Genomic DNA, 24,890 nt, shown 5'->3' with positions numbered 1-24,890 from the left:
TTTTCTATATCTTTTTGAGACAAGATGTGCCTGATTTTTGAAATGTTACGCAGATAAAAAAATGCAATCCTTGAGATTTGCTTGACGTGGGAGTTAAAGGTCAAATCCCGATCAAAGATAACGCCGAGATTCTTTACAGTGGTGTTGGATGCCAGGGAAATGCCATCTACAGAAATCACATCACCAGATAATTGATCTCTGAGGTGTTCAGGGCCGAGTAAAATAACGTTTTGTCTGAGTTTAACATGAGGACGTTGCAGGTCATCCATGGTTTTATGTCTTTAAGACATGCTTGAATTTTAGCGAGCTGGATATAATTGAGTATCATCTGCATAACAATGAAAGTTTATGGAGTTTCCTGATAATGTTGCCCAAAGGAAGCATATATAAGGTAAATAAAATTGGTCCAAGCACAGAACCTTGTGGAACTCCGTGATTAACGTTGGTTAAACCAACTTAGTGTGGTACCTGAAATGCCAATCGACTGATCCAGTCTCTGTAATAGGATGTCATGATCAATGGTGTCGAATGCAGCACTAAGGTCTAACAAAACGAGTACAGAGATGAGTCCTTTATCTGATGCAATTAGGAGGTCATTAGTGATTTTTACCAGTGCTGTCTCTGTGCTTTGGTGTTTTCTAAATCCTGACTGAAACTCCTCAAATAAACTATTATGATGTAGAAAGTCACACAACTGATTTGCGACTACTTTCTCAAGGATCTTAGAGAGGAAGGGAAGGTTAGAGATGGGTCTGTAGTTAGCCAACACCTCTGGATTAAGAGTGGGCTTTTTCAGGAGAGGTTTAAATACAGCTACTTTGAAGGAATGTGGTACATGGCCTGATAGCAAACAGGCATTCCATACATACAAAAAAGATGAGTGGGTTTAGAGAAGTGTTTTGTGTTTGTGCGGGTCAAGTTGCCTCATTTTGCTAATCCTCTGAAAATATATCAATTATCAAGTCAATTATCAAGAAATGTAGTTTGCCAAAAACTTTGTGGAAAAATGGCGTATATGATGCTATGAAATGGAACAGTGGGAGAGAACAAATGCCGAAATGAAGTTATAGTCTACTAAACTAAAATATTTTTCCAATGAAGTCATCTCTCTTTTGATGAACCGCATTTAATATGCCTATGTCTATAATTAACTGGATGAGTGTTGAATGAACTGGGAAATATTGGGATTAGCAATTTTCCATTTGGTGTCTCTAAGTAATTAACAGACCCTGACAGTCGGCTGTAATCATTGACAAGCTGCGATGAACAAATGGAATAATTGACTAAACTATATATCAGTTTCATTAACCTCTGACACAACGTATATGGCTCATTACATTTATGTATTTGATCAGTGTTATACTGGTGGTTGAATGAGAAGTCAAATATAAACATATAATTTATTTGAACTCAAATTATTGTGTGCCATTGTACATTTCACATTTTCACCCTGATTTTAAGAGTCTGTTTTGATTTCAAACTTCAATATCAATATCTCATCAACCTTTTCGAGAGACAACAGGACAAAGTTTAATTTATTGTGTAAAACTGTCTAATTTAAAACTGTACCCCAAACTGTACATATTAGCACCTCTCTTGTCCTTGTACATAGTACCACCCCTCTGTATACATCACCACTTCTGTACAGTGTTCTCTTTTATATTTTTCTTTTCTTTCTTATAATGTTATTTCTGAAACGTTGACTCGGAGAGCCCTGCATAAGAGTTCCAATGTGTCTGGACTGTTGGTCCAGGCACAAATGGCAAATACAAATCTTGAATCTTGAACCTTGAAGTTGCAAAACTAATGAGCTTCATCCTCGATCTTTATTTTGTGTTGTTTTCTCTTCAGCTAAACTCTGATGGTGAATGTGGTCAACATTATTGTTATCTCCAACAACCACTGTGCAGCCTCACAGAGGCACTCGCATGACTGTAGACCCTTATCCTGTAAAATGCATTACATACCAGCACAAAATATGTCTAATAATAATCAGTGCAATTCTATAAAATTGCACTTACAACATAATAATTAAACTGTTCCATACTCTTTGGGTCCTGATGGTCCAATTCAGAGTGACACAAAATCACTTTAATCAGATGTCAGCCCGCAACTATAAAAATATAAAAATGTATACTCAGTCAAAGTCGGTTACAACATTATAGAACTCAAATACCAAGCCATTTTTGCCATACATCTTTATTAATGTATACATTATGTACAATAATAAGTTATATATACAGTTATACTTTGGTTCTGTGATGAGTTTTTGTCTGGTTCTATATGTTCTATACTGTATGTGCTACTGAGGTAAGTAATCCATGGTCATGCTATCAGCATAATATCTGTCAGAGGAGATTTTGTCTGAAACAAGGGCGTGGGTCCATACAATTTCAATTCATTGCACACTAATTCATTTAGAGTACTGGAGCCCAGCCCCAGAGTAAAATAAGAACTAAAGACCATTGGAAAAAGAACTTGGCAGCGGGCAATGTGTTTGATTTGGTGCAGAGTGGTTGAGGGGCATTATGCTGACATAACATCAGATTTCAGATAAAGACCAGTCCTATTTCTCAGAAAAGGGATCAAAGTATGTCTTGGCAATGCTTATTAAAGTTAGACTTTGGAGCCTGCTGCTGAGTTTTTGATGTTAAACTGGTTAAACTGGTAGAGACGGCCAGGCCACCTGTAGAGTCTGACCTATTACCAACATAACTATTAACGCGGCTCAGATGGGCTTAAATGTGAAGCTCCTCACACAGTCGGAGCCATCCTCGACTTCTGCACGTACAACACTTAACCGCCTTCAGCTGCGTTTAGGAGGTGGACGACCCACACAACTGCACATTGTTCTCATTTGCCATCTTGGTCCCACAGGGGGTGAGGGGAGCTTAAATCCTGTCTGAGCATGACTGAGCCGACCACAAAAGCTGAGTACGGTCAGACGTGGTGGGTCGACCGTAGTGCTGCTTCCACCACGACGTGCTGCTTCTTGCAGCGTTCACTGTGCAGCAACCCCGGGGGCAGTCAGTCATGCCTCTTCCACGGCATCTCTCTTTTTTTCAATGCTGGGTTTTTACAGCGTTTCCACTGGGCTTTCAGTGATTAAGTGGCCCTAAATGCTTAATTGGGTGCTGGAAATCACAGGCACTTTGCACCCGCTCTGTAAACCACAACACTTCAGACTATTAGCGGCCCGGGGAGCCACACGCCAAATAATTAGGGCTGGCGGCAACACTAGACCGCAGCATTGGGGTAAAGGGGTAATAAGGGGGGAGTGGATGAATTATGAGGGGGGTCACAGAGTGGGTCAATGGGAGTAGTTAGAGTATGCTGGACTGTGTGTGGGTTAAAGTTGGGTAAAGTGGTATTTGCATGTGAATTTAGGCAGAACGTGAGTAGCAGAGTAATTCCGTATTCACGCATTGAATCGGATTAACGATCAGGATTAATTTATTTTAATATATATATCAATATGTGATTGCATTTTAAATAGAGAGCTCATATCGGCTATCTTTCTACTACGATGACTGTGCAGCCAAAGGGCCCAGTTACAGAATGGATGTTCACTGCTTTCTTTACGCTGCCACAAACATCCAGTTCCATCCGCTCTGGGATTCACCTGAAGGGTGTTGCCCTGATCAGAAGAGTGAGAGGACAACTAATAAGGCTTCATTCCTTCAAGAAAGATACTTAATTGGCACTTCTGCAGAGGAGCTGCTAAGTGACCATTACTATCAGCACCCCATTGCATCTTGGTACATGATTTCTTTTTAACTGCATGCTAAATTTTGTATAAAAACTTTTGGCCGCAATACTGTGATTGTGTAGCGTCCAGCGCACACTTAATCTATCTATTCTTTTGTGCAAATTCTTTAGCCGCTGAGACATTCAGAGTCTTTTCATTTTATATTCAGAGAAAATATCTGAATTAGAAAACTAGAGAATAATCGTAACCATGGGTCTGATTTTTGGCTTTCTCAAATTCTTGCAACTTTGGAAAGACAGGAACGTGAAAGGCCATGCAAAGTATTTCAGATTACCGGCTTCATGACAGAGAAAACCCACATTAGGAAAGAAAGGATTGTGCACTAGGAGGCCCACTGGCATTCTTCATGTGATGGGGGTAAGGTGTATACTGTATATGTGCTGTCCTCTTTGTCAGAGCAGTATCTGTCCTTACATACACGTATACTGTAAGGCATCCGAGTCTCTCAAGTCCATGTTCCGTCACACGTGTTCAGACGCTGGCGCAGCGCTGGGACGGGGATTGGCACGGGGATGGACAGACCAACTGGCTGTGAAAACTGCTGTTGCCCTGCCGCCCAGCAGCGGCCGCCATCTCACTGCTCCCCAACACGTCTGAGCAGAGCGACTCCACCGCGTCGAGCCTCTCGATCTGCACTAAGCGGGTCAGGAGGTCGGGGATGCTGTAACCCGCTGTGCTCACTCTCTCGAAGAGCTGTAGTCCGTCGCTCATGCCGCCGATCTCATCGCGCTTCAGGCCGAAGCTCTCGGCCAGATGCCTCCACGTCTTCACCACGGCCGCCTCGCTGCTGTAGGAGGAGCTCAGCATGCGGCTGGCCTTCTCCAGACAGTCGAAAGGAAGCTCCGTGGGGCTCAGGCCTGGAGAGGGACAGCGGTGTTTAGTGTTTCAGTTCATCAAGATTGAGATTCAATGTCATCTTTAGCCATGCTGGTGGTTTGGCTATATGGGTGGATCGGCTCTCCACTTGAAGTACCACAATAAGTAAGAAATGTATCGTACACATATTCTGAGTCTACAGAGGATAGCAAAAATAAATTGCAAAACTCAATTGCACTTTGTGTGTCGTGCTAATTATGAAATTTTAAGATGCAAAACTGAGATGGTGAATTTTATTTAATTGTAAAAAAAAATGCCTGCAGAGAGAGGTAATGACGGCTTTTCGAGTCAATTCCCCTTCCTAAAGCGATATTTTTGAAAATGGCGATATATAATTTATCATGTTACTTTCCATCGTCTTCAGAAGTTCACCTGAAGTGACGTTCCCCCACAGTGTTGACAGAAATTCTTAATTACAAGGCTTGGTAAGATGGATACCTTCATCAGCGGAAGAGAGACTTACCCTCTGTCACATTGCAGGCTCTGCCATACAGATCCAGGATCTTTTTCCTTCGGCTCTGAAGCATCTGTGTGGTTATTAAAAAAACATTATGATGTGATTTCCGGATGAAACTCAACTGAGGATCTATTCAAAAAACATATATTATACTCATGTAGCATCTTAAAAAGCTTCATCTCGTTACCCCCGGGGTTTTATTGTTGTTGTTGTTGATTGCGTTCACACTGCTGATGTGGTTGGTGCTGGCGATGTGGTTGACATTGGCGATGTGGTTGGGACTCTGCACGTTATTGGCCGGTCCGACTGACAGGGCGGGGGCCCCGTTGCAGGATCTGTCCCGCTCCAGGAGGCCGAGCGAGAGCAGGCAGAGGTCGGGCTTGTTTCCCAGGTTGACGAGGCACAGGTTGGGATTGTTGGCGTCGGCCGATCCTTGCTTGTCAGAGGCCGCCTCCTCGTCACTGTCGATGCTGCGGCTCAACAGCTGCTCGTTCTCTGATGATGCGTCATTTTCACTGCACACAAAAACACACAGATATTTGAATATATTTACATGTGCACATACTCATTTGTATTCCATTAAACACTTTTTACACACACATGCATTTTTTTCCTGTCATACTAATTTATTCATTCTATAATTAAATGGTGTGAGTGACATCTAATGGACACAGAATGATTCACATCTCCCCTGTGCTGCTGATAAGCTACGCTGTCCCTGTGATTGACTGAAATAGCCCTGCGTTTTACAACATGATACCATGTAATATCATTTGATTACCCGGCCTCTCTCTCTCTCTCTCCTTATGCTTGCTCTGGATTTTCTACCGAAAAGCACCTTGTTGACAGAGATGCTCACAGAATGCCTTTGTTTCGCAGTCACACGCTCTTTTTACAAGCGTGCACACAAAATGGCATTGTTTCCCTGACATCTAACACCCACTCTGGCAGCTTAAGCAGTGAGTTAGCACATCCTCTGGCACGTTGCTATACCACACTGTTTACTGCTATTGACGCTGAGGTGTGTTTGTGTGTGTGTGTGTGTGTGTGTGTGTGTGTGTGTGTGTGTGTGTGTGAGTGTGTGTGTGTGTCTTCGATATATTCAATATAAGCTCACTACAGTGATGTTCACTACAGGCACTGCAACATTTGAGCACAATGGCTCACTGTAGATCTGTGTGCAAAATGCATGTATTCCCTCATGCTGCCCATAAAGCAGCATTGTCTGCACATGACGAATGAGATGTAGGCGGAAGGACGGAGGTGAGAAAACTGTTCTTTTGTTGTCTGCCATGATGTGCTTTGGTGGTGGTTTTAGGCAAAAGACCCCCCCCCCCCCCCCCCCCCCACACACACACACACACACAACTCACCACCCAAAGCCACATGATGGCGCTCTGCTTCATTACAAAAAAAATCATTAGAATTTTCTTTTTACACACACACACACACACACACACACACACATCCATTTACTCAGCTTAGGCAAAGAAAAAAAAGCTATGGTGTTACTACTGCTGTGACTTGTTCTGTGGTGGCTAAATTAAAGGCAGATGCTGAACAAATTATAAAAGGTCCTTTCTGTGTGTAATGCCTATGTGACACCACAAATAAATGCACACACACACACACACACACACAGATACACTCATAATGAATACTCAGGATGAGGACACAGTGGTGAATATGAAGCGTTCTACAGTATATTTCCCATATATTCAATACATGCACAGTTTTGAAGCAGAACAGACGCACACACTTAACTGCCAAATCAGCACAAAATGATGCATGTATATATATATATATATATATATATATATATATATATATATATATATATATACACACAGTAATTGTAGACACACATACCCTAACGTTAATATAATTAAGTGTACTAAACATAGTAGCCGTTCTACCTTTGTTTGGTGTGTAACTCCTTTCAAACCTCATTAGATATAATAAAAAAGATAATGGATGGTTGTTAAAATTAAAAGGAAAATCTTCTGATGTGTTGACCTTGGGTCTAACTCCATCATTTTTAAAGCATAATGATTCTCGCCTCAATCATAACAACGTGCCTTCATGGTAATCAATACAGGTGCATGGACTTCATTGGGAAGCTTGTTTTGTGTCCTTTATGTTTTGCACACTCGGCTTTGCTAAGCTCATAACACGCTGGATGCCAGATTGTCTTCTCTTCATTTGTGTGGCGAAGTGGTTTGTAAATCAGATGTGTCTCACCTTTTCACCGTCTTCTGAGGAGGAGCTTTTAGTTTGTCGAACTCATCTTTCTCCGAGTAGATCACCACATTGTCTGAGAGAGAAAAGCAGAGGATATAGAGGTTTATAGGTGTGTTTTACGCTCACAAATACAGACAAGTCAGTAGTAATAACACGGCAAATATACTAAGATCTCATAGGATATTGGTGTAACATGTCATTGTCTCAATATGGAAAGAATGCCACATTATACTCAAACTTCGACAGGTCTTGGATTAGTGTTGATTTCATGCAAAACCTCTTTTGCAGAACAGCGGCCAACGTGGCCACAAGTGGCAAATACAGAAGAACAGCAAATGGAATTTCCCTTCATTTCTAGGACGTTATGTCTTCTTTCAAAAGCGAAATAGTCTCACTTTAATTGTTTGTGAATGTGCACATCTCATTTTGGTACAAACAGAAATAACAAGCACCAAAATATCTCACACGTGTGACAAATACATACATTTATTGAAATACAAGTACTGCATGGAGGGTTAGAGGACAGTAATGCAACAATTAAAGATCTGGCATGAATTGAAGTACACTAAAGAAAATAGGTTCCTGATGCTATAACACTACAGGACGTTTACCTTGGAGGGAACTGCAGTCAGAGCGATGTATAAAATGATTACAGTGACTATTAAATTACACTTACATCATGGATACTGATGGGGAGAGACAGCATAATGAGTGAATACCTAAGTGGAACTAATGCTGTGTGCGTGTGTGCGTGTGTGCGTGTGTGTGTATGTGTGTGTTTGTGCGTAAGGGAAGGAGAGAGAGAGAGAGAGAGAGTGTTTGTGTCTGTTTAAGTGTCTGTGTCTTTCATTTCACAGCTTTATTAACTCAGTGTCTACATGAGTGACAGCTAGCTCCGGTAAAGCTCTGAGCAATGGGCTTATCTTCCAAAATACACACCACATTCACACACACACACATATGCACACACACACAAAACAGTAAGTATGCAGGCATTTATTTTTTTGTCATACACTGTTTTTAAGTCCACAACCTCATAATTGTACCACATAATGGGTCTGCGGCCACAGTGTGCGTGTGTGTGTGTGCATGTGTGTGTGTGTGTGCGTGTGTGTGTGTGTGTGTGTGTGTGCGCATCCACACCACATGTAAGTGGTTAGTCAGTCCGTCTGGGAGTGAAATTGAACAGAGCATCATTGTCAGGAGAAATGGCGCCTAAAGCAACGTATGGCTTTTGCTTTGGAAGCTTCACATTCCACCATGATGCACTCATCATACTGCAGGTCTGTCAGCACACACACAAGCACAAACACACACACACACACTTGCATTTGCATACATTATATTACAAATCCTAAATATGCACATACATACTGGGCTGACATAAAGAGCCAACACTGTTAACATTTCAATGTGATTCGATTACATATTCAATGTAGACTTAATCCGCATCGGGTGTCGTCGGGCAGATCCTAACATGAAGTGAGAGTTTGAGTATTCCATAATTCATACATACATGCTGCTCCAGAGATATGGCAAAAGTACAATTCTGAAGGAAAGGCTTTTTTCAGTGTGAAATTATTGCTCATTCACAGATGATATGTAGTGTTTGGGCTTAACGCATAAGACAGACCTACAGTTACCTGAATTACTGCTACAGAGGGCTGTGCTGCAGGATGGAGCACACTTACAGTGTGCTGGGTGGCATCTGTTCATGCCCCAACTCATTGGCAAGCAAATTGTGCCCTGTGTCACTGTGACATTTCATAGTTGTTAAAAAAAAAACTAATTATAGATGTTTTTGTTACTATAATTATAACTGTGTGTGTCTTTGTACTGGTCAAAGTGTATTGTTGACAAAGTAGTTTTAAAGTTTAAACTGCATCTGTTATTTATTGAGTATATATTTTGGGTCTCTTTAACGACCGGTGCAAGAGAAGTTTATGGAAACATGGAAATGATCCGTTTGCACAGATATGAAAACACTGAGAATTTTAGTGAGGAAATAACAGATGGTCTGCACGTAAACAGTCACTGAATGGTTGTATGTTCATGCTTTACTTCATGCTGCATTTTATCTTTTTACTCTTTGAATTACAAAATAAATATATTACAGTATGTACTCTATATAATCTCAATAATTTAACTATACAGTAACTTCCAGCTACTTTTATTAATCCAAATACTGTTGGCTTTTACTGCTCACCCTTCGTTTAAGAATTTAAAAAATAATAGTTTCTAACCATCTTCATGTGTAGTTTTCTCAAATATATAAGTGTAATTATTGGTACTATTGCTTCACTTAGTCTGGAGCTAAAGCAGTGAGTTCCTCACCTGCTCATAAGTATGTTACTTATTAAACACATTTGTTGAGTCCTACGTACAGAATATGTGTTTTTGGCATTTAGATAGCATCACTTGTTTTCATGAACCCTGATCAAAGCCCTTATCGTGGTGGCCATGCGTATGGCCAAAAATGTGGAGACTGTTAGAATCATGTATACAAGGATATGAATAACAAGATTACTGGTGTTTCATGCAAACATCATATCAGGTATACAATCAAAACCAAGATAAGGCTCACGACCCGGATACTAGTGTGCATGTAAACAAGACACAATTATGAGAATAGTTTGAGACACCAAACAGGAAGTCATTAAGAAGCTTAAATGCTGCGTGAGCTCATCAATTGTTAAATGTGTGTGTGTGTGTGTGTGTGTGTGTTATGTCTCACCTGGGATGTCTTTCTTGTCTTCCTGTTTGTTGGTCTGAGCCTCCACCGCCTTCACAACTTGTCCAGAACAACATGCTGTAGATTTACACACACAAGGAACATCACGCACAGATGCCAACCTTTAACATGAGGTGTGTGTGTGTGTGTGTGTGTGTCAGTCTCACCCTGACTACTCGGTTTGGTCTTCAGGATATAAAACATAATGATGAGTACAATGGCGATAGCCATGATGAAAATGGTTGACATGGCGATAATGAGAGCCGTTGCTAGGTGACCTTGTCCGTTGGAATCTGAAACATTGGCGGCAATGATGCAAAATATTTTTAATGATTTGTGGATGGTAACATATAAAGAAATTAATGCTTAGAGATAGATGAAGCATATGTATTTGTATCCGTGTGTGTATTTGTATACCTTTATGGAGATGAGGGAACACGGTCGTGCTGCCAGGGTCAATAACAGGCTTCTCTTTTGGCCTGCTGGTCGACATGCCTGTGAGACATACACAGACACATAGTTTCAATCCTAGTTCATTAACTGTGGATGAGCAAAAAGTCATATTGTTTGCTCATATATTTATTTCAAGTAAAAAAAAAAAACGTTGCTACTCTCGAGGGGCTAACACAAAACAATCATGGTTAAAGGAATAGTTTGACATTTTGGGAGATATGCTTATTCACTTCCCTGCTGTGAATAAGATGAGGAGAGCAATACAACGTGTGTGTCTTATCAGTTAATATAGATGTACAGCTGGTTAGCTTAGCTTAGCACAAAGACTGGAAACAAGGGGAAACAGCTCGGGGCGACTGTGGCTCAATCAGAGGATTAGCGGTTTGATCCCCGGCTCCTCCCATCCATGTCGATGTGTCCTTGGGCAAGACACTGAACCCAGGTGGTTCCGGCGATGTATGATTAGGTGTGAATGGGTGAATGATGACGTGTAGCGTTGAAGCACTTTGAGTGTTGGAAGACAACAAAAGTATTGTAAAGTCCATTTTACCATTTAGCAAGGTCAATATGGATTAAACATGTAAATTACTGAATTTTAGTTGTACTTAAAAACAGAGCTAGACTAGCTGTTTCACCCTGTTTCCAGTCTTTGTGCTAAGCTAAGCTAACCAGCAGCTGGCTGTACATATATTCCGTGCAGAGTTCTATCAATCTTCTAAATAACTATTTCCGAAAATGTTAAACTGTTCCTTTAAAGTTGGTCAAATGATGCACCACTTTCCTCCCGAGATGACACAATATAACAGACTGGTCGAAACAGAAATACCAGATATACGGTCAGGCTTGGACATTCGTCACTGGCAGAAGCAACATGCCATCTGTCACTGGTTATGGTATTTTAGCTTTGGCATTGCATTTGAGTGACTTTTTAAAATGTATTCCTCCCCCCAAATAGTGTTCCATGACATCAATTTGTAATAGAGGAAGCTCTCAGTCCAAATTTCTGCCTCTTTCTGCCTCTTTCAACTGTTTTTCCTCTTTCCTAATGGAGCAGTAAACTTCTGACAGCTCATAAATCAGCTCTTTTAATCAGTCTTTTATTTCACCAAGTTGTTACACTGTAAAAGTCTTTGGCATGGGCCCTACTGCTTCCCTGAGGTCGCAGGGCTTCATGTCATCACACACACACACACACACACACACACCTACACACACACCAGTGCCTGTGGCTGCAGACATTAACTCCGGGCTCTGGATAAAGGGTATGAGCTCGAACTGGAATTTTGTTTAGCGTCTTGTGGTTTTGTCTCTTGATCATGTCTGTCAGCCTAAATTCACACTGCAAATTGATAATTCTGTAGTGCAATCTGGGTACTCAATACAAACAAACTGAGAGGACTAGAAATAGGGAGAAAAAAAGAATCAAAGCATTTTTGTTTGAGGTAAAATTGTGAGCTGGAATGCGGCAAAGGTTAGCTTCTGTGTAAAAATAAGATTACATTTTATGATCTCCCCCGATGCTGAGATAAGTATTAATGTGTGTTGGTGCCTGTTCAGAAAATGGCAGCATAAGTAAAAAGGTGACAGTGGAAATTGAACGACAGACTCGTAACATCTGCCTGCCAAAGAGTAGCTCCAGCGCAAGCAGTAACATGCTAATCATCTTTCTTTCTTTCTTTCACATACCCACTAAAGTTTTAATTATCACACACACAGAGCGAGGCAGGAGCCAGGGTAATTTACAGATTACATGGCGAGTGCCAGCCTGCCTTCACCCTGAACAAGTAGAACTCCCAGCCTTCAGCTCCTTCTCGTATTTATTGTTGGGAGTGCATCACTTTTACGTTCTCGAACATCTAAAGAGGGTTTCATTAAAATGTACCACAGGGTGTGCAGAAGTGCAGAGTGCACTAATCCAATTTATTTCAGAAAACCATAGACTACTGCATTTAGAACTCGTGTTCAAAGTTTTATATTTCTTATTGTCTGTTTTGCATCTCCTTATCATCTCTTATCATTGATCTATATACAATCACACCATGTCCACCTTTGTCAGGTTGTTCTTCCTTTTCCCATAAGAAGTTTTGCATTTTTTATTTTCTAATATGTTTTAACAAATACAACTATGTAGTAAGCCAGCACAAATACCCCAAAGGTATCTCAATAAATAGTGAACATCCTTATACTGATATACTATGAGAGAGTGAGATCATCTCACTCTCAGTAGGGAATAAGCATCACCAAATGTGCAACTATTCCTTTAAAACAAAAAGCCTTAATGTTGAAACTATGTCATCACAGAAATAAGAGAAATCCGCAAATGAGTTTGAATCTGAATATAAAGTTAAATTGAGGAAATGAAAATTACTATATATATAATTATATCTTTCCTAGTTTCACAGTATCATTCAATCACTCATATCCATGCCTTGGAGAAACAATTAGGTTGCTGTTGAAAAGCAAGTGTTTATTCACACACACGCACACACACACACACACACATACACACACACACACACATGTTCCTGCTCTTACTTCACACCCTCTCCTCTGCAGGCCCAGGCTGCTTTTTGGGTTTTTTGATGTTCATAACACACTCATTAAATATGACACAATAACAACACCATTCATTTCGGGACCTCTTCAATTACATTCACAGGCGGTTTTGAGCAGTTATGGGCCCATAAATATCATTCCAATAAGATTATCAGTGAGGGAACAAAAACAGTTCCCATCTTTTAGATCAATGTGATCTCTTTGTCACATGTGGATGAACCCACAGAGGACACAGCAGCACGTTGAGAATATTCACCTCCAGCTCTGCAATAAATGCTTATTTTTATCAATAAATCTTATAGGCACTGAATGATTATTTTCAATTAGAAAACAATTTCATTTTGAGAAAGATTTTCTAACTGAATGTTCCTGATAAAACATATATGTTGTTGGTCCGTGAAGACCGTCATCTACTGTATTGGATTATGTTCTAATGGATTGAGGTCTAAACTTATTCTCCTTTTCATGGTGTTGTTAACTATATATAATGCTTTTTCAATTACATTTAACATTTATCTTTCTCTATGTTCCAGAGTGTCCTAAAAAGATTTCAAGTAAGTTTCCTACTAACTGATTTTATAACAAAGATATAGAGGTAGTGCCTGGGAAGAAGACGGCAGGACGCTAAGAGAGATACATTAAACTAAACCGATGACCTTAAAGTTTTTAATGCAATTTACAATGCAGAAATAATGCATTGGGGCTATTTGTATTTGAAAACATGGGAAATAACCTCAAAGGAGACAATAATAAACTATAATGGTGCACAATAATTTCATTAATTCTGACAAATCACAAAGGCTAGGTTGGAACCCTTTTTGCTTTCTGCAGCTTTGTGGGGCACAGAATCATATGCTGCATCATCTGGTTGCAATATTCCTATACGTGTTACCACCACGGTCACTCTATACAGTCTGCGAAATATCAGAAACGTATTTGCTGCTCGACTGCCATTTGACAGCATTCATGCTTTTGTTTTGCAACTGTCGGGGAAACGTCTCCGAACTGCGGCGGCTGATAGTGAACAGGAGACAGAAAAAACTTATAGTAAATGTTATTGTCCAGAGATGTCCCCTTTTATTTTCTTTCATCGAGACAGAAAACCTTAATGTTTGGTAGCTTTGATTCCAACGGAAACCAGATCTGTGTTAGGACAGAGAAAGCTGCGGAGATAGAAAAAGGGGGGAATTCATAGTTGAAAAGAGAATAAAATGTTTTTGGGACGAAAGGTTGGAAGTGAGCGGAAGGAAGAGGAGGTGTAAATAAATCTGTGAAGAGGTTGGTCTTACATTCTTTGGTGTTGCGTGGTGCGTTCTGGCAAGAATGGCAAACCATCCCATAGAGGTTCCTTGGTCTGTTTTCCAGCATGTAATACCTGGGAGACACAAAGGAAGTGGGTATGAACAATGAGCAAATTGTCAAACTATATCATTAGGCTACACCAGACCTGGTTAGGCACACTGGAGGGAAATCTGCTGAAGGAAAGGAGAACATTTAAAAATTAAAATATAAACACCTTAAGCACTATTTGCAAGCACAGCAGGTGTGTAGACAATGTGTGGCCTCAATGCGTGGCCTCCCAGCATAAGGGTGGGGAAGCAGCTGAGGTGAAAAGTTTGCCTCAGTGAAGAAATGTACATAATTGATGCCCCGAAGGCACTAAAGATGGCTCGGTACATAATATCTCCCTGAATCATGAAGCATCTATAAGAGGAAAGGAGAGCGAGTCGAGTCTGTGAATGACTGGTGGAGCAGTATTTACATAATGTATTAACTGATGCCTTCATATATCTGGATATGGTCAGAGAAACTGCTTCAGTCTTGTGCTCTTGGTCACTTCAGCATCACACGAATATGAGAAAGAATTAGATGAGGAAATATCTGATTTGTTTGCTGGTGATTTATTTATGATTTCTACTACAAGTGTTAAGCCGATTTTCATGAAGATGAGCAAACATCATCAGATTCATTATTACATTATTTGTAAATGATCCACAGAGAATTAACTCAGCCTGTACTCTAAATTACTGGTGTGTCATATAATGAAATCATATGCAAAAAGTCTGCTTAATATCTGTAGATGTGTTGTATCCTTAGTTGTATTACACCCTTACAAAATATTGGAACAAACTAGAGGATGGTTAGCAAATGTACACAAGGTACAACTCAGTGAATTATTAATATATTACCTCTCACGTTGTATCAATTGGTTAAAATAAAAACACACAGCAAAGCACACAAACTATTAATAATTCATTAACCAAATATTTAGATTATATTTCTACATCTTCATGAGCCCTTAAAAATATGACATTGTGCAATAGCCAAAATAAAAATGTTAAATGTTTCAGACAATGATTCAATCATGTAGATAAAGATGTATTGATTACGTCGAGGTGAAGTTATTGCTTCACGACGGCTCAAGCACTATTTATTTACAGATACAGAATAACTGAACTTTATTGCCACCGTTCAGGCACTTTCTGTTCTACTTCCAACAGGCAACGACTCTGCGAACCTCAGCGTACAACAGCCGCACGTGCAATACAAAACAGTGCAGACGTGGACATGACTGAACTCAGTGTTCCTGAGCAACAACACAAACATCCCGTGGAAGGAGACGCACTCAGACTCACAAGACAAGTGAACATCCAGCGTGATGACAGGAGGAGGAGAATCGTGAATCTTGCATATTTCTGCCAATTCCTTCAAGACTTACTGCCAACATTCTATCATAGATAACGGATGTAGTATGATTCATAGAAATACAAATCAATAGGAAATAATCATTTCATTCAGAAAACATTTTTCTGTGAAACATATTGCAAAGCAGGTGATCTGAAAACGCCATTTAACATCTTGAATGCTGTAAGAGAGACCAATTTTACTATGGCAACGGCGGCTCGGTCCGGTAGCTCCCGTGAATTTCGTTACATTTTTTCGTGTAAATTTGATGTTTGAGCCAAAACTCAGCTACTAAGCTAACTCAGCTACGATCTGAGGCCACTCCACTACCCAGCCTACTTCTGTCAGTCTGATGTTCGGTAGCAGAGAGATTCGGTGGATGAAATGTGTTTGTGTCGTTTACCCTGATAGACAGGGTCCACATTCGGCGTCGTTGTCCGGAGTTCCCGCTGCGCGAACAGTGGCTTTGTAGAGTGCGTCACAGTCTTTATGCCGTCTGCAGATCTCATACTTCCCTTTGGAATATTTCCCCTGTGCACACGGCACACAGGCAAAGTCCTCATCCTTCACACCGTAGCCACAGTTCTGAAAAACACACAAACAATCATTAGGTTTAAGGTTTATTAGATATAATGTAGATTTAAATGAACTCGACACCCTTGGGATCAATAAGATGATTCACCACTGTGCTCGACATGCATTAAAGAAAGCACACACACACACACACACACACACTCCCTCTTACTTTCATCCATCTATTCAAACAAGCCGATGCCTTTTGGCTTTGGGCTACAGCAGACAGATTCTCAGAGATATCTAATATTTCTTCCCTTATGGTTGACATCTGTAGGTCTCAGTGTGTTTGATATAAAACGTTGCTGCACTATTGGCAGCATCCAACCGCTTTAGGTTAAAACTTGCTTGTGTGTGTGTGTGTGTCTCTGTTGTGAGGATGAACCCTGTGGGAGTACTTTTATTATTAGGGAATGGTATTAGAATTTGTCGTTGCAACAAATTGTGAGTGGGATAAAGCTGCCAATTCAAATTGTAACTATACAAAATTGAAGTGAACAATTTCTCACGGTTTATTGCTCTCGCTGACTTCGAGGTGAAGGCATGCATTACAGTGAACGACTTGCAGTAGTCACACTTCAGCCTCCGTCAGAAGGTGAACGCTTCAGTTGGCACTCCGGGGTACCACACCCTCTTAAGAGAGATGGCCGCACACCATGCTTTTTAGTTATTAGGGTGCAGCAGTATTCACAACAGTCTCTCTCTCTCTCTCTATATATATATATATATATATACACACACAGTGCATCCGGAAAGTATTCACAGCGCTTCACTTTTTCCACATTTTGTTATATTACAGCCTTATTCCAAAATGGATTCAATTCATTATGTTCCTCAACATTCTACACACAACAACCCATAATGACAAAGTGAAAACTGTTTTGCAAATTTATTAAAAATAAAGAACGAAAACATAACATGTACATAAGTATTCACAGTCTTTGCTCAATACTTTGTTGAAGCACCTTTGGCAGCAATTACAGCCTCAAGTCTTCTTGGGTATGATTCCACAAGCTTGGCGAAGTCAGCGAGAGCAATAAACCGTGAGAAATTGTTCACTTCAATTTAGACACTCTTCACTGTGCAGCTATGTGTGCACTTCTGTGTGTGTGTGTGGGTGGTCTAAACAAAAATGACACAGTTCACAAAATCAACTTTCAAGCCATTTATCAATTTTGTTTCTCCCATTTTTCTTTGCAGAACCTCTCAAGTTCCATCAGGTTGGATGGGGAGCGTCGGTGCACAGCCATTTTCAGATCTCTCCAGAGATGTTCAATCGGGTTCAAGTCAGGGCTCTGGCTGGGCCACTCCAGGACATTCACAGAGTTGTCCCGAAGCCACTCCTTTGTTATCTTGGCTGTGTGCTTCGGGTCGTTGTCCTGTTGGAAGATGAACCGTCGCCCCAGTCTGAGGTCCAGAGCGCTCTGGAGCATGTTTTCATCCAGGATGTCTCTGTACATTGCTGCATTCATCTTTCCCTCAATCCTGACTAGTCTCCCAGTTCCTCCTGCTGAAAAACATCCCCACAGCATGATGCTGCCACCACCATGCTTCACTGGGATGGTATTGGCCAGGTGATGAGCAGTGCCTGGTTTCCTGCAGACATGACGCTTGGCATTCAGTTCAAAGAGTGCCTATTTGCAAACTCCAGGCGAGCTGTCATGTGCTTTTTACTGAGGAGTGGCTTCCGTCTGGCCACTCTACCAAACAGGCCTGATTTGTGGAGTGCTCCAGAGATGGTTGTCCTTCTGGGAGGTTCTCCTCTCTTCATAGAACAACATTGGAGCTGTCAGAGTGACCAAGGCCCTTCTCCCCCGATCGCTCAGTCTGGCTGGGCGTCCAACTCTAGGAAGAGTCCTGGTGGTTCCAAACTTCTTCCATTTTCAGATGATGGAGGCCATTGTGCTCATTGGGACTTTCAATGCTGTAGACATTTTTCTGTACCCTTCACCAGATCTGTGCCTCAATACAATTCTGTCTCGGAGGTCTACAGATAATTCCTTGGACTTCATGGCTTGGTTTGTGCTCTGATATGCACTGTGAACTGTGGTACCTTATATAGACAGGTGTGTGCCTTTCTAAATCATGTCCAATCAACTGAATTTAAAGTGGACTCCAATCAAGTTGAAGAAACATCTCAAGGATGATCAGTGGAAACAGGATGCACCTGAGCTACATTTTGAGTGTCATGGCAAAGGCTGTGAATACTTATTGTATGCACATGTTATGTTTTCGTTCTTTATTTTTAATAGATTTGCAAACATTTGGAAAAAACAGTTTTCACTTTGTCAATATGGGTTGTTGTGTGTAGAATGTTGAGGAAAATAATGAATTTAATCCACTTTGGAATAAGGCTGTAACATAACAAAATGTGGAAAAAGTGAAGCGCTGTGAATACTTTCCAGATGCACTATATATATATGTATATATATATATATATATATATATATATATATATATATATATATATATATACACAACCTAATTACAACCTAATTAGTTAATCAGCACATGCAAAGTACAGGTGAGGCTTATGGGAATGCAATTAGTTTTGCAGGTATTTGTTTGTAAAGCAATGTATTACAGATGTTCCCTGAAGATGCTGCTGAATGAAAAATTAAGGGATCATCAAAATTATTCATTACGGGGGACTCGGCCCTCTGTGAAAGTATTGACCAAAGAGATGGACCGAATGTCAATTCGACCAACATTACCATTCTCACATATGTTGTTTCCATCATTCCATTGGAAATAATGGCAAAACTCTTAAGCTTGCCTTTATTCCATCCTTCTTTCCTCTTTCCTCCATCCTTTCTTCTGTCCTTATCTCTCCGTAAGCTTGCATGCATACAGGTTGTTGTTTGTTTGTTTTCTCATTCCTTTCCTGCCTCTCGTAAGCATCCCCAACAATGTGTTGTGTTGGAGCGTGTGAAATCACTGCCCGAGACAGAGACGGCAATGAGAAGCTCAGTGTGATAAGCACAGAGCTTTGTCATAAAGAGTCATTTGGCCCTTTGTGAGCGAAAGAAACAGGAGAAGCCAAAGAAGTTTAATCGGCCAGATGAGAGCCCCCTTTGCACTTTCTCCTGCCTGTCTGATCCTCTGGGTGCCACAGTCTGTAATTCATGTGTTATTTTGTTACCCTCAGCTTTATGTACTTGTGTGCTTGTGTGCTTGTGTGCTTGTGTGTTTGTGTGTGTGTAGGTGTGTGTGTGTGCGTGCATGTGTGTTATGACACCCTTTTAATTAATGGATAACCACAGGGTTCATCCTCACAACAGAGACTTCAGAAAGTACACACACACACACACACACACACACACACACACAATACATCCAAGTACGCTGTGCAAGTACAAGTGCATCTTGTATCCAGATTGTGTTTGATGTAGATGGATTACATTTTCCTCTTAGTTTACATGACCATAGACACTGGGGGGAAATCTATATTTCCAAATGTTGTAACTTGTATTGAGCTATGAAAGCTATGGTGACGTGAGGACACAGAATTTGTCATTGAAGTTTCAAGTCAGCTTGCATGTGGTGGCCCAGTGGTTTAAGATGCGTAACACGCACCGGCTCACATTTCCCTGGGACTTTTGTTGCATTCAATTCAATTCAATTCAGTTTATTTTGTATAGCCCAATATCACAAATTACAAATTTGCCTCAGAGGGCTTTACATGCATGTCATCACCCCCATTCCCCTTCTTTAGCATCCCTGTCAATCTTCAAACTAAATAAAGATTGTTGTCAATTCTTCCTTGATTTATAATACCAAGAAAGAACCTTTCAATCAGAGGAGCATTTCGAGAACAAACAGAAGCTGGGCCTTGGCAATCCTGTGTAAAAAAAAAGATCCAAAGCAAGTTTGAACCTAAAGCGGTTGGATGCTGCCAATAGTGCAGCGACGTTTTATATCAAACACACTGAGACCTACAGATGTCAACCATAAGGGAAGGAATATTAGATCTCTCTGAGAATCTGTCTGCTGTAGCCCAAAGCCAAAAGGCATCGGCTTGTTTGAATAGACGGATGAAAGTAAGAGGGAGTGTGTGTGTGTGTGTGTGTGTGTGTGTGTGTGTGCGTGCGTGCGTGCGTTTGCGTGTGTCTCACCATATGCGCCTCTTGTCCTGGTTGGCAATGAGGGCAGGCCTGGCAACTGTTACTTGTCTGATTGAAGAACTCGTACTCTCCACAGCTAGAATACTCCGCACTAGCAAACATACAACACAGCTGGAGAGGGGGGGGGGGGGGGGGGGGGGGGGGGGGGGGGGTAGAGGGGGGGGGAGACAGAGAGAGACAGCCATGACATATCAATGACATTGTGCATGTATTGCATTAGATAATGCTTATTTTGTCTGACAGAGATCAAGACAGCGGATGCCAATAATTCATCATTAATCCTCTCAATTAAAAAAGCGGAAAATAAACTGTCCAAAATGTTTGTACTGCCATTTTAGTAATTAAGCATACAAACAATAACAATTTAACTTTAATTGATTTGTACATGTGGGAAGTTGGACCAAAACTTCACACTGCAAAGCAGCATTGATAAATAACTCCATTAGATGATGTAAAACCAACTGCATATGAATCAACATTAAAAATGTATTGTCAAAAAGCAAAGCAAACAAACACCTAATAAATAATAAAGTATTCTGAACTGTGTGTTAGTGTGCAAGAGTTTGCATAATAACAGTATTTGCGTGTCTATGTACTGTGTGGGTACTTTGTGTGTGTGCCATTGTGTCATTGAGGTTCACTGTAATAAGTAGCAGCTGGCATTTATAGCTTTAACAGCATACTTTGTTCTTTTCCAAACAAACTAACTGACATTTAAAAATCATCTGCAGTCCAGAAATTGATCGCAAAGAAAATGTGTGCATGACTAACTCTCTCCATCTTCTCTGTTGTTTCAATAACATCTCCCGGTGTCTTCTCCTCGTGATGATCTCATGACAGCAAACGCAAGACTCCGTTTGAGTAAATATACAAATTCACACTGCCCGTTTGTTTGTGTATCACAGGGTGGAGCACAATCATCTCTGGACAAATAATCTGTTTTTAATTTGCACCAGCTTCAAAACAAGCTGAACTCTATACCTCACACACCTGATAATGCACCTAATGCAAATGGACACGCTAAATGCAAAAATAATAGTCATCTCTCTTTGTCACATTTATGGCTCACTGTGCGTAACTTGCCAGCGTTGTGTGCATTGTTTCTTCTCTGGCAAAGAGTCAAAGTACAAAGTACTAACGCCACACTTTGAAAATACTCCATTATAAGTAAAACTATACTGCACTGCACATGTTACTGATGAAAAGTATTATTAGAAAAATGTACTGAAAATATCAAAAGTAAAATAACTCAATACAGAAAAAGCCTCTCTGAGTGTATATCTGTTATTGCTAATGTATAAATGGACTGTTATTGCTAATGTATTAATGTGTAAGCATAATTTGACTGTAGTTGGTTGGGGTGGATTGGCTGCACCAACGATTATTTTCAATGTGGATTCATCTGCTGATATGTTCTGTATTGATCCTCCATCAGTTGTCTGGTTTGTAAAGAAGAAAATAGAGAGAAATGTTGAGTTCAAAGTTATCAAAGCAGTTCATTAATTTTCTATATAATATAATAATAATTGACTGTTCAATCAGTGAAGATTAAATTGTATATACTGTTGGGTGTTTAAATATTTGTATGTAGATATTTTATGCACCATATTAGAAAAGTCCTCCTTTGTTTTGTACATTAAATCTTAGTTTATTAAAGTTACTACTAACTGTAGCTGTTAGATAAATGTAGTGCAGAAAAAAGGACACGATTTCTCTCTAGAAGCTAATGGAGTGGAAACACTCAAGCTAAGTACAATTCAAGTCCATCACATTTGTACGTAAGCCAAGTACTTAAGTAAATCTACTTAGTTACTCTCCACCACTGACTGAAGCACACCATCCTGACACATCGATACCTCTCGAGTGTCGTCTGTGTATGTGCTATTGTGCAATATGACACCACCAGCACACTTCTCTGTCAGTCATTTGTCATTGTTCTACATATTCCCCAGAGACGTGGTCTCTATGTATAGTAAGTGATTTTTGAATGTGTAGTGAGACATTTCTGATGCCACTAATCGGTGGCGTAGTACATCGACACCTTGTTGACCTTGTCGACTAAGTGCTCCGGTGTCGGCCTGCATGCGCTCAGAGTGACTGACGAGAATAGAACAGCGGAGAGAGGGAGGGGAAGGTGGAGGAGCCTGTCGGGAGCTCTGCCAATGGGTTTCAACATCAAAACATGCAGAGAATCTAGAGAAGATTATAAAGAGATCTGCTCCCTGAAAAACTCTAAGTTGGACTAATTGGTACAAGTTGTGCAAGCAGCTGGCACATAACAATGAGTGTCTGCACGACGCCATGAGCGAGAGCGGAGTAGATCGTGGATGCGATCCATATCGAGGGACTAATATGAGTTTCTGAGGACACCAGAAATAAGATGACGGACATTAGGAGGAAACAAAGGCAAAGACTGAACACTTACCAATAATGAGGACAGAAAGATGGACTTCTTCTGACCTCTCCTCTCTGACATTTTTGCTTCTTCTTCCTGGAGACGAGAGAAAAGGCAAAGAGAAATGATTGTAAAGCAAAGATTGTTCTGCCATAAGTCTTCTGCACCAAACATCCCTTGCAAAACAACAAGGTCATGAATCTAAGCGTTCCTGCCAACAGTAGTGTTGCCAGTGGGCATGGCGTGTGTGTGCGTGTGTGTGTGTGTGTGGCCCAGATGAGTTCACTGTCCCGTTACATTCACGTCATCGCTCATAAACATGTATTAGCAACAGAACAGCCCGTGGCATTCTAGCTCATAACTGCCAGCACACATCACCATTGGCTAACCTCTGCTTCAATAAAGGATGTACTTATTATTATTATTATTATTATTCACTTAATAATCATCTGCGTATGTCTTTGCTATGTCTCTCTCGGCTGTTTTTGTCAAAACCCTGAACTTGGTTAAAAACTGCTTTTTAAGTCTGGTTTCACACCAGCTAAGTAGTAGGTTCAAGTAAAAAAAATTTAATAAAAAACATTTAGTAAATAGCTAAGATGCTGTTTCAGATCCTACACACACACAGTGGCTGTAACATTGAAGTAGGCGTTTAGCAAACAGTCAATATGAGATTGTGTGTTTGTTTGCGTACTAAAATGTTTGGCTGGTGTTTGGTGCTTTCTACACGAGCAACGCTTCATAAAGTCTGTGTGTATTTCTCAGAGTGAGGTGTAAATTATCAAACGGTATATGTGTGTGTTTGTGTGAGTCCATGCGCCTGCGTGTGGTGATGTGTAATTGCTTGTTTATTCCTTTGTGCAAGATCGTGCCTGCCATTTGATTTACTGTGTCTTTGTGCTGCCTGGGTCTGCACTGAGAGTGGAGCGCCTGTGTGCCGCTGTGTGTGTTTGTGTGTGTGTGTTTGCTGTGCAAGTGTGTAAATAATGTTGTCCCTGTAATTGAAAGGATATGTGCTGGCTGGGGTCCTTTATATAAAATCACCCCTAAAGCGGCGGTTGAATGCTAACGATGAGCCCAGAACAAAGTCACAAATGTACAGCCTTTAATAGTAAGCAACTTAATGCATCACACACAACTTGCATGCTTGATTGTTATTTTTTACTGCACAATAGTTCCACTAGTTTTTTATCTTTGTGTGTGTGTGTGGGTGTGTGTGTGTGTGTGGCAGCACATAAAAGAGCATTTTGAGTGAGAGCTGCTTGAAAACTGTTGAGCTGCTGGCTGTTAAATTACTCCAATTACAATTATCTTCTTATCTTTTCTTTTTTTTTTGTTCTTTTATAATTTGATTCTAATCTACAAGCAATTACAAGGCTACATTCAATGTTCTAAACTTACAAACTGCACCCTATCTCTGTCAGTAAGGCCTTCAGGGACTCTAATGCAAAATCCCTTGATAAACAACAACAAAATGTAAAAGAAGTGTTGTAATGAGTAATACCAGACATGGCAAGGAGAATGGTGGATACTAACCACACCATAAAACAGCATGAAACAATTTCTTCTTACAACAAACCCATATTTCAAATCCATTTTTCCCATCTTCCAATCTAACATTTATCTTCACAGCTAAATAAGATTTCAAGCCATAGTTATGAGCAAAGAATACAAACATTATCAAGTTAAAGTATGCACTCACCCACTCAAACTAATTACTATTATTAAGTAAATTTCTCATTGAGTCTCTTTAAGTGTTAATTATATGAGAGAAAAAAAGATGCATGTATAAATGTGTATATAGATACTTTTCTTGGATCTAAGGCTTCGGTTTTATAGTGGACCCGGTGACACCCGAGGACCCTGCATCACATCTACTCACAGAACCAGTGCTGAATGAAACACATTGTGCTCAAAGACAATCTTAAAGTCAGATTACTTTGAACTCACATGGAGCCACGGTTTTATGAACGTATTTTGTATTTCGACATTTAGCAGCCCGCAGATTTTTTACTTTAACTCCATCTGTA

At 40.4% G+C, this 24,890-nt stretch overlaps 1 protein-coding gene across 1 annotated transcript; it reads right to left on the bottom strand.

The window, feature by feature from the left end:
* Window positions 1–4,162: 4,162 nt before the first annotated feature.
* Window positions 4,163–22,941, bottom strand: edar (ectodysplasin A receptor). Its single transcript, XM_034561983.1, has 11 exons — window positions 22,891–22,941; window positions 20,457–20,576; window positions 16,172–16,353; window positions 14,373–14,458; window positions 10,492–10,569; window positions 10,242–10,367; window positions 10,078–10,152; window positions 7,344–7,416; window positions 5,290–5,617; window positions 5,109–5,172; window positions 4,163–4,626 (listed from the first exon to the last, which is right to left on the bottom strand). The coding sequence occupies exons 1-11, from the start codon at window positions 22,939–22,941 to the stop codon at window positions 4,241–4,243; spliced, it is 1,569 nt and encodes a 522-aa protein (XP_034417874.1). The 3' UTR covers window positions 4,163–4,240.
* Window positions 22,942–24,890: the final 1,949 nt, after the last annotated feature.

The sequence above is a fragment of the Cyclopterus lumpus genome, chromosome 21, assembly GCF_009769545.1.
Source record: "Cyclopterus lumpus isolate fCycLum1 chromosome 21, fCycLum1.pri, whole genome shotgun sequence".
Classification (NCBI taxonomy): domain Eukaryota; kingdom Metazoa; phylum Chordata; class Actinopteri; order Perciformes; family Cyclopteridae; genus Cyclopterus; species Cyclopterus lumpus.
Note: the sequence above shows the minus strand (reverse complement) of the source record. Positions and strands in the feature narration are given on the sequence as shown.